The sequence below is a fragment of the Pristiophorus japonicus genome, chromosome 21, assembly GCF_044704955.1.
Source record: "Pristiophorus japonicus isolate sPriJap1 chromosome 21, sPriJap1.hap1, whole genome shotgun sequence".
Classification (NCBI taxonomy): Eukaryota; Metazoa; Chordata; class Chondrichthyes; family Pristiophoridae; genus Pristiophorus; species Pristiophorus japonicus.
The window spans coordinates 28,451,772-28,463,096 of NC_091997.1; the positions used below are offsets into that span (position 1 = coordinate 28,451,772).

Sequence of the window (11,325 nt, forward strand, 5' to 3'; positions counted from 1 at the left end):
AATCAGACCCCGGGGGGAGTGAGGGGGTGAGCTGAGGGGGAAAGGGATATTAGAGTCTAACATCAATCAATCTACCCAGCTGCCCCTCAGTGCCCAGTGATGCCAAACCCGATATTTTGGAGGAAGTAATACTTTATTTCAAAAATCCATATGGATAATATTGATGCGAATTCATGGAACATTGATCCGGAACGGCCTGGGCTGGTCGGGCTGAATGGCCTCCTCCTGCTGTGACCATTCTATGATTCTGTGGTTGTGATCTTCTGTCGGGGAATTTCCGGTCGCTGGTTCAGGAATCTCCAGCTTTTGGATTCCTTACCTCAGAAATATAGAAACCGCGCAAACTATTGTTCTCCTGCGGTTCCTCCAAAACTCTTGCTGGCGATTTCGGTTTTCCAATGTAATGCTTCACATCGCCAATCCCTGCTCTTACCGCCGACAGCATGGCAGTGCCCACCGCCAGCCGTGCCCGTCCCCACACACACCACTCGGCAGCTCAGGCGCTCGCTCCCGGATCACAGGCGGCTGCAATTCCACTTCCAGAGTCTCACTCAGTGAACAAGAACCGTTTTTGGAGCTGAAACGGACCCGCTTCAGATCGGTGCTTTACCCCGGGTCGGTGCAGCATGGCTGTGGCGAGTATTTGGAGATGTTGCATTGTGTTGGGCTTGGTGACCGGGACCCTGAGTTTGGGCTGTGAGAGGCTACGGTTACAGCAAGTTCTCAACACACACACTCTGAGCAAACTGGATCAAATGGTGAGTTTAACCTGCATTCCCAGCCCGATCCGAACAATTGTTGTGAAAAATCATATCAGAGAAGAAAGTTTGAAGTTGTATGTTCATTATGCAAATAATAGTCACTGGTTGGTCAGTATTGATGTGACGGCATGAATTGTTGGAGAGATCCTCTTCTGTAACCCTTGCTGTCACTCCCTGATTCTGTGCAACAGCAAAAGTTCTCTGAAACCTAGAGGGGTATATAGTCCCTGAGAGGACAGAGAGCATCAGATACAGGGGGAGGTAGCATCAGGGACTGACTGGAGTGGGGATCAATACTGAGGGGAGAGGGAGAATCTGATGCTGAGGGAAGAGGGGAATCAGGCAGTGCTTGGGGAAAGGAATGAGTGTGAGGCGAGATGAGAATCTGACACTGCGCAGAAAGGAAAGGAGACCCTGAAGAGATGGTTAATCTTATACTGAGGGGCGGGTGTATCCAATTTAGAGGGAGAGGTAAGAATCAAAATCTGAGGGGGAGTCAGAATTTTACCTTTAAACTGTTTACGAATCAAATTTGAGGATCATCTAGAATCAGATATTGAGGAGAGGCTGAGTGAGACACGGAGGGGCAAGAGGAATCATAAAACTGAGGGAGGAGGGAAACTCAGACCCTGACGGGGGAGAGCTAATGAAAAACTGGGGAGAATGATAATATTAAATTGAGGGGAAGTGGGATCAGACCCTGGGATGGGGGAGGGATCAGACCCTGTGGGAGGTGGGATCAGACCCTGGGAGGGGGGGGATCAGACCCTGGGGGGGGGGGATCAGACCCGTGGGGGGGGGGGAGGTGGGATCAGATCCGGGGGGGTGGAGATCAGACCCTGGGGGGATCAGACCATGGGGGGAGGAGGGAGGATCAGAGCCTAGGGGTGGGGGAGGGGGGATCAGAGCCTGAGAGGGGGTGGGGCGGTGATCAGACCCTGGGGGAAGTGGGATCAGACCCTGGGGGGAAGTGGGATCAGTTACACTCGGCATTATTCACTGATAGTGTCCAACAGCTGAAGTTCCTGAACCCAAGAGGGGTCAGTAGACCCCAGTGGAACAGAGGGATCAGAACCTGGGGGACTGGGGGAAATCAGCCAGGGGAGAGGGGAAGGGGGCGGGTATGTGGGGAGAGGGAAAGGGATACTCCAGGAAAGGGGGATTGAGATACAGAAGAGAGGAAGGAATCAGCGACCGAGGGGAGAGAGGGAATCGGAATCTGAGGCGAGGTGGGATCAAATTCTGAGTCAAGCGGGAAATCAGATTTGAGGGAATTGTAATCAGACAGTGAGGAGAGAGCGGGTAGGAGAAATTGAGGGACAAGGGGAATCACAAAAGTGTGAGATGAGGGGAAGTCAGACACTGAGGGGAGAAATGGAACTGCTACATTGATCAAAGGGATTCTCTTATATTGAGGGGGGCAGACCCTTGGGGTGGGGGGGGGGGGGAGAGAACAGATCACATACTGAGAAAACAGAGAGAGTCCGAGGCTGGGGGATATGGGCTCAGACTTTGAGTGAAGGGAGGTGGGTTGGGGTGACGGCTGGAAGCATGTCTGAAGGGAGAATAGCAAATGGGAATTCGACATTGGGGAGCGAGGAAGCATGAACAGAGGAAAGAAGTAATGAGACACTGGGGAGAGGCAGAATTAAACATTGATGCGGAATCAGACACTGAGACAAGGCTGAGACCCTGAGTGGGAATCAGAAACGGAGGGATGGGGGAGATCAGTCGCAGTGGAGAGCTGGAATCAGATACAGAGGAAAGGGGGAATCAGTCCCTGAGAGAATGAAACTCTGAGAGGGGGATTATATTGTGGGGAGAAAGGGAATCAGTCCTGAGGGGAGATGGGATCTGACTCTGTGTGAAGGAGAGAATCAGATCTGAGGGAGTGTGGAAACCAGATACTGAGGGGAGGGGGCTCATTGAGTGAGGGGCGAAGGGGAATGTGACCCTGATGGGGAGAAAGGGGAATCACTGACAATCCATCAATCTAACCATCTCCCCCTTTAATGGCCCCGTGATGCGAAACCGTTCACTCTGGAGGAAACAATATCGTTTTCCCAATTCCATATTGATAATATTGAGACAAATCGATGGAATATTGAGCCGGTTGCGATCTTCTGTCGGGGATTTTCCGGTCGCAGGTTTAGGAATCTCTAGCTTTTGGATTCCTTACCTCAGAAAGTTAGAAACCGCACAAACTATTGCTCTCCTGAGGTTCTTCCAAAACTCCTGCTGGCGTTTTCACTTTTGCAATGTGATGCCTCACATCGCCAGTCCCTGCTCTTAAAGCCGGCAGCATGGCAGTGACAGCTCAGACGCTCGCTCCCGGATCACAGGCGGCTGCATTTCCACTTCCAGAGTCTCACTCAGTGAACAAGAACCGTTTTCGGAGCTGAAACCGGATACGCTCGGTTTCTGACCCCCTTCAGATCGGTGCTTTACCCCGGGTCGGTCCGGCATGGCTGTGACGAGTATTTGGAGATGTTGCATTGTGTTGGTCTTGGTGACCGGGACCCTGAGTTTGGGCTGTGAGAGGCTGCGGTTACAGCAAGTTCTCAACACACACACTCTGAACACACTGGATCAAATGGTGAGTTTAACCTGCATTCCCAGCCCGATCCGAACAATTGTTGTGAAAAATCATATCAGAGAAGAAAGTTTGAAGTTGTATGTTCATTATGCAAATAATAGTCACTGGTTGGTCAGTATTGATGTGACGGTATGAATTGTTGGAGAGATCCTCTTCTGTAACCCTTGCTGTCACTACCTGATTCTGTGCAACAGCAAAAGTTCTCTGAAACCTAGAGGGGTATATAGTCCCTGAGAGGACAGAGAGCATCAGATACAGGGGGAGGTAGCATCAGGGACTGACTGGAGTGGGGATCAATACTGAGGGGAGAGGGAGAATCTGATGCTGAGGGAAGAGGGGAATCAGGCAGTGCTTGGGGAAAGGAATGAGTGTGAGGCGAGATGAGAATCTGACACTGCGCAGAAAGGAAAGGAGACCCTGAAGAGATGGTTAATCTTATACTGAGGGGAGGGTGTATCCAATTTAGAGGGAGAGGTAAGAATCAAAGTCTGAGGGGGAGTCAGAATTTTACCTTTAAACTGTTTACGAATCAAATTTGAGGATCATCTAGAATCAGATATTGAGGAGAGGCTGAGTGAGACACGGAGGGGCAAGAGGAATCATAAAACTGAGGGAGGAGGGAAACTCAGACCCTGACGGGGGAGAGCTAATGAAAAACTGGGGAGAATGATAATATTAAATTGAGGGGAAGTGGGATCAGACCCTGGGAGGGGGGAGGGATCAGACCCTGTGGGAGGTGGGATCAGACCCTGGGAGGGGGGGATCAGACCCTGGGGGGGGATCAGACCCGTGGGGGGGGGGGGGAGGTGGGATCAGATCCGGGGGGGTGGAGATCAGACCCTGGGGGGATCAGACCATGGGGGGAGGAGGGAGGATCAGAGCCTAGGGGTGGGGGAGGGGGGGATCAGAGCCTGAGAGGGGGTGGGGGGGTGATCAGACCCTGGGGGAAGTGGGATCAGACCCTGGGGGGAAGTGGGATCAGTTACACTCGGCATTATTCACTGATAGTGTCCAACAGCTGAAGTTCCCTGAACCCAAGAGGGGTCAGTAGACCCCAGTGGAACAGAGGGATCAGAACCTGGGGGACTGGGGGAAATCAGCCAGGGGAGAGGGGAAGGGGGCGGGTATGTGGGGAGAGGGAAAGGGATACTCCAGGAAAGGGGGATTGAGATACAGAAGAGAGGAAGGAATCAGCGACCGAGGGGAGAGAGGGAATCGGAATCTGAGGCGAGGTGGGATCAAATTCTGAGTCAAGCGGGAAATCAGATTTGAGGGAATTGTAATCAGACAGTGAGGAGAGAGCGGGTAGGAGAAATTGAGGGACAAGGGGAATCACAAAAGTGTGAGATGAGGGGAAGTCAGACACTGAGGGGAGAAATGGAACTGCTACATTGATCAAAGGGATTCTCTTATATTGAGGGGGGCAGACCCTTGGGGGGGGGGGGGAGAGAACAGATCACATACTGAGAAAACAGAGAGAGTCCGAGGCTGGGGGGATATGGGCTCAGACTTTGAGTGAAGGGAGGTGGGTTGGGGTGACGGCTGGAAGCATGTCTGAAGGGAGAATAGCAAATGGGAATTCGACATTGGGGAGCGAGGAAGCATGAACAGAGGAAAGAAGTAATGAGACACTGGGGAGAGGCAGAATTAAACATTGATGCGGAATCAGACACTGAGACAAGGCTGAGACCCTGAGTGGGAATCAGAAACGGAGGGATGGGGGAGATCAGTCGCAGTGGAGAGCTGGAATCAGATACAGAGGAAAGGGGGAATCAGTCCCTGAGAGAATGAAACTCTGAGAGGGGGATTATATTGTGGGGAGAAAGGGAATCAGTCCTGAGGGGAGATGGGATCTGACTCTGTGTGAAGGAGAGAATCAGATCTGAGGGAGTGTGGAAACCAGATACTGAGGGGAAGGGGCTCATTGAGTGAGGGGCGAAGGGGAATGTGACCCTGATGGGAGAAAGGGGAATTACTGACAATCCATCAATCTAACCATCTCCCCCTTTAATGGCCCCGTGATGCGAAACCGTTCACTCTGGAGGAAACAATATCGTTTTCCCAATTCCATATTGATAATATTGAGACAAATCGATGGAATATTGAGCCGGTTGCGATCTTCTGTCGGGGATTTTCCGGTCGCATGTTTAGGAATCTCTAGCTTTTGGATTCCTTACCTCAGAAAGTTAGAAACCGCACAAACTATTGCTCTCCTGAGGTTCTTCCAAAACTCCTGCTGGCGTTTTCACTTTTGCAATGTGATGCCTCACATCGCCAGTCCCTGCTCTTAAAGCCGGCAGCATGGCAGTGACAGCTCAGACGCTCGCTCCCAGATCACAGGCGGCTGCATTTCCACTTCCAGAGTCTCACTCAGTGAACAAGAACCGTTTTCGGAGCTGAAACCGGATACGCTCGGTTTCTGACCCCCTTCAGATCGGTGCTTTACCCCGGGTCGGTCCGGCATGGCTGTGACGAGTATTTGGAGATGTTGCATTGTGTTGGTCTTGGTGACCGGGACCCTGAGTTTGGGCTGTGAGAGGCTGCGGTTACAGCAAGTTCTCAACACACACACCCTGAACACACTGGATCAAATGGTGAGTTTAACCTGCATTCCCAGCCCGATCCGAACAATTGTTGTGAAAAATCATATCAGAGAAGAAAGTTTGAAGTTGTATGTTCATTATGCAAATAATAGTCACTGGTTGGTCAGTATTGATGTGACGGTATGAATTGTTGGAGAGATCCTCTTCTGTAACCCTTGCTGTCACTCCCTGATTCTGTGCAACAGCAAAAGTTCTCTGAAACCTAGAGGGGTATATAGTCCCTGAGAGGACAGAGAGCATCAGATACAGGGGGAGGTAGCATCAGCGGCTGACTGGAGTGGGGATCAATACTGAGGAGAGAGGGAGAATCTGATGCTGAGGGAAGAGGGGAATCAGGCAGTGCTTGGGGAAAGGAATGAGTGTGAGGCGAGAGGAGAATCTGACACTGTGCAGAAAGGAAAGGAGACCCTGAAGAGATGGTTAATCTTATACTGAGGGGAGGGTGTATCCGATTTAGAGGGAGAGGTAAGAATCAAAGTCTGAGGGGGAGTCAAAATTTTGCCTTTAAACTGTTTATGAATCAATTTTGAGGATTATCTAGAATCAGATATTGAGGAGAGGCTGAGTGAGACACGGAGGGGCAAGAGGAATCATAAAACTGAGGGAGGAGGGAAATTCAGACCCTGAGGGGGGAGAGTTAACGAAAAACTGGGGAGAATGATAATATTAAATTGAGGGGAAGTGGGATCAGACCCTGGGAGGGGGGAGGGATCAGACCCGGGGGGGCGGGTAGGGATCACACCTTGTGGGAGGTGGGATCAGACCCTGGGAGGTAGGGATCAGACCCTGGGGGAGGTGGGATCAGACACTGGGGGGGGGGGATCAGACCCGGGGGGGGGGGAGGGATCAGACCCGGGGGGGCGGGTAGGGATCACACCTTGTGGGAGGTGGGATCAGACCCTGGGAGGGAGGGATCAGACCCTGGGGGAGGTGGGATCAGACACTGGGGGGGGGGGGGGGATCAGACCCGGGGGGGGGAGGGATGATCAGACCATGAGGCTGGGGGGGGGAGGGTGGGATCAGACCTTGGGGTAGGTGGGATCAGACCCTGGGAGGGGGTGGGGGAGTGATCAGATCCTGGGGGAAGTGGGATCAGACCCTGGGGGGAAGTGGGATCAGTTACACTCGGATAGTGTCCAACAGCTGAAGTTCCCTGAACCCAAGAGGGGTCAGTAGACCCCAGTGAAACAGAGGGATGAGAAGATGGGGGACTGGGGGAATCAGCTAGAGGAGAGGGGGGTGGTGGGGTGGGCGGGTATGTGGGGAGAGGGAAAGGGATACTCCCAGGAAAGGGGAATTGAGATACAAAAGAGAGGAAGGAATCAGCGACCGAGGGGAGAGAGGGAATCGGAATCTGAGGCGAGGTGGGATCAAATTCTGAGTCAAGGGGGAAATCAGATTTGAGGGAATTGTAATCAGACAGTGAGGAGAGAGCGGGTAGGAGAAATTGAGGGACAAGGGGAATCACAAAAGTGTGAGATGAGGGGAAGTCAGACACTGAGGGGAGAAATGGAACTGCTACATTGATCAAAGGGATTCTCTTATATTGAGGGGGGGGCAGACTCTTGCGGGGGGAGAACAGATCACATACTGAGGGGACAGAGAGTCCGAGGCTGGGGGGGATATGGGCTCAGACTTTGAGCGAAGGGAGGTGGGTTGGGAAGACGGCTGGAAGCATGTCTGAAGGGAGAATAGCAAATGGGAATTCGACACTGGGGAGAGAGGAAGCATGAACAGAGGAAAGAAGCAATGAGACACTGGGGAGAGGCAGAATTAAACATCGATGCGGAATCAGACACTGAGGTAAGGCTGAGTGGGAATCAGAAACGGAGGGATGGAGGTGATCAGTCGCCGTGGAGAGCTGGAATCAGATACATAGGAAAGGGGGGATCAGTCCCTGAGAGAATGAAACTCTGAGAGGGGGATTATATTGTGGGGAGAGAGGGAATCAGCCCTGAGGGAAGGTGGGATCAGACTCTGTGTGAAGGAGAGAATCAGACCTGAGGGAGAGTGGAAACTAGATACTGAGGGGAGGGGGGCTCATTGAGTGAGGGGCGAAGGGGAATGTGACCCTGATGGGGAGAAAGGGGAATCACTGACAACCCATCAATCTAACCATCTCCCCCTTTAATGGCCCCGTGATGCGAAACCGTTCACTCTGGAGGAAACAATATCGTTTTCCCAATTCCATATTGATAATATTGAGACAAATCGATGGAATGTTGAGCCGGTTGCGATCTTCTGTCGGGGATTTTCCGGTCGCTGGTTCAGGAATCTCCAGCTTTTGGATTCCTTACCTCAGAAAGTTCGAAACCGCACAAACTATTGCTCTCATGGGGTTCTTCGAAAACTGCTGCTGGCGTGTTCACTTTTCCAACGTAATGCCTCACATCGCCAGTCCCTGCTCTTAAAGCCGGCAGCATGGCAGTGACAGCTCAGACGCTCGCTCCCGGATCACAGGCGGCTGCATTTCCACTTCCAGAGTCTCACTCAGTGAACAAGAACCGTTTTCGGAGCTGAAACCGGATACGCTCAGTTTCTGACCCCCTTCAGATCGGTGCTTTACCCCGGGTCGGTCCGGCATGGCTGTGACGAGTATTTGGAGATGTTGCATTGTGTTGGTCTTGGTGACCGGGACCCTGAGTTTGGGCTGTGAGAGGCTGCGGTTACAGCAAGTTCTCAACACACACACTCTGAACACACTGGATCAAATGGTGAGTTTAACCTGCATTCCCAGCCCTATCCGAACCATACACAGGGGCTGTTTGTTGTGAAAAATCATATCTGGAGAAATAATTTGAGGTGTTTGTAATTTTGCCCAATTACTAGTCAGCGGTTCTCGGTTATTTCTCTCTCCGGATCTGAGTGTAACACTGATTGTCTTCTCTTCTCAGGGCGGTCACTTTCCCCGACAGTGTATAAGAGAGAGGCTCTCGCTGAAAGCCAAGCCCCTGAACCTCGTGAAACTTTCAAAGGAATTACAGGTGAGTGAACACTGGGTTTTACTTCATTTTATTCAAACAATTGTTTTCTGAATGCATGATTAAGATCAACAAGCTGTTCAGAACTTTAATCAGGAAATATGAATCCAGTGTCAGCCCCCCATTGAAGTGAAAATGCCAGGGGGGCCTTTGGCACACTTCAGGTCACTCTCTAATTATCTCACTATTCTAAATAGCTCACTCTGTCTAGCTTGACCATTTTCTCTAACTAGCTCACTCTACCTATCTTGCTCTCTCCACCTAACTCACTCTGTCTAGCTAGCCCACTCTCTCTAACTAACTCAACCTGTCTAACCACCTCACTCTCTCTAACTAACTCACTCTTTCTAACTAGCTCATTCTACCTAACTATTGCAATCTCTCTAACTAGCTCACTCTCTCTAACTAACTCACTCTCTTCATCTCACTCTCTCTAACTAGTTCATCACTCTTACTATGTCACTCTCTCTAATTGTCCTTATCAATCTAACTATCTAATTCCCTTTAATGGCTGTGCTCAATGGACAGTGCTCAATAATGTGCTCCAGGGTCTGATTAGGAGCTCCACAGTCGCATGATGGGGATGCTTTAATCTTCCACCTATGGAGAAGGTGGCAGCATCGACCATGACCGGTTCTGAGGCGGTTGATGGTTGTCCACTGTTTGCAAGGAAGGTTTGATCCTTCGGGTTGTACTGTGGGATCCTCTCTAAGGACCTCATTCCACATGTCACAGTTCTTCTAAGCATTTCTCCATCGGTCATCAAGGCTGAAGGGAGATCGCTGAAGGGCTTCGGTGACAGTCAAAATGGCCTTCTTGATTTGAGATGAGTTGGTGGTAGGTTGTTCAAGTCAGCCTCGTGTAGCGGTTGTATTCTTTGAAGACTGTATATTCGTGGTGGTGCGATGTTTGCAAGCACGGGCAGCCAAGGTGCTGGTGTCGATAAAAGCATACCGGTGATAATTCACATAGGTCCCCTCTAATGGCCTTGTGTGTATTTTGCACAGACCCATGACAGGATCCAGATTGTCCATCAAACACTGCATCACCTCACCAAGATCTACAGCATGAACCTGGGCACAGTCACATGGCCCCAGCACAAGGTGGAAAACTTTCGTCTCCTCCTGGATCGGCAGTTCACAGAGCTGGAAGAATGTGTCAAGAAACCAGGCTCCGAGTCCTGGGCAAGGATAAACGTCTTAATTCACAAATACTTTAAGAAACTGAGAACGTTTCTCAAACAGAAGGTGGGGCAATTGATATTTTACTGAAATTACTGACGGTTTTAGGCAACCAATTTAAATCTGTTCATTCTCTAATGGATTTTCCTAAATATTTCTCTTTTTTCCAGAAATTCAGTGACTGCGCCTGGGAAATTATCCGTGCTGAGACCAGGGTCCGTTTACAACAGATCCTTGTCATAACGGCAAAAATGAAAAGAAGAAACTGAAGATTTTCCAAAAACATGTTTAATACAGACTGGGAACAAAACATATTTATTTAAAAGACTTTCTATTTATAAAAAAATATATATTTTTTAACAGATATTATATTGTATTGTAATGTTGCAATTGACAGCATTGTGACCGATGAAGAATAAGGAATGTCTTGATATTGTTCCATATTAGATTATTTATTTTAATTTATTGATATTTATTGCTGTGACATTTTTGCTGTGATGAAATGTTAGAGGTTTCTCAGTGGCGAGTCTGAGGGAAATCCTAATCTGGTAACTTCCTTTATGGACTGGCAGCTGCAACAATGAGAAGGTTCATTTCAGGTTCTCTCTGTGGGGCACCTCATTCCACTTGCTGGTTGTCCAGTGTCAGCTCTCTGTACTGTCCCGCCGACTGACATTGCCTTTGCCCCTCATCTCATCTGAACTGAGTCAAATTTATTGCTTCATGCAATAAAATGTTGCAGTTTTTTCCCACAATGTTTAAAGTCAAAGATGAGAAGAAGGAACTGAAGATTTCTTACTGAGATGTTTAATACAGACTGAGAACGATCAGCTATTTTAAAGGACCAAAATATATTCATTTTTCAATGTTGTTGTCAGCTTGGTTCAGAGATAATACTCTGAGTCAGAAGATTCTGGGTGCATTCACTCCCAAATGAACTCTTTGATTTCCAATCACATTTATGAGGCTCCTTATTCCAGTTGCTGAACTTCCAGTTACAACTCTCTGCACTGGCAATGCTTCAGCCAATACTCAGCTCTGTCCCGAGCTTTCATGGTCCTGTCAGGCTCTCAAGGCTGGGATTGCAGAACAATAGCTGACCTGCACTGACCTTTACATTTCTGCTCTCCCAGCGGCCAACATTCCAACTCGTCCCATGTCTTCCTAATTTATTGATATTTATAGTTGTGATGTCTTCGTGTA

General features: G+C 49.7%; 1 protein-coding gene across 1 annotated transcript; it reads left to right on the top strand.

The window, feature by feature from the left end:
• The first annotated feature begins 626 nt into the window (after positions 1 to 626).
• LOC139233631 (interferon alpha-21-like) lies at positions 627 to 10,391 on the top strand. The gene is made up of 4 exons (XM_070864035.1): positions 627 to 758; positions 8,855 to 8,944; positions 9,949 to 10,188; positions 10,293 to 10,391. Exons 1-4 carry the CDS (start codon positions 627 to 629, stop codon positions 10,389 to 10,391), a joined length of 561 nt encoding a protein of 186 aa, XP_070720136.1.
• The last annotated feature ends 934 nt before the right edge of the window (positions 10,392 to 11,325 follow it).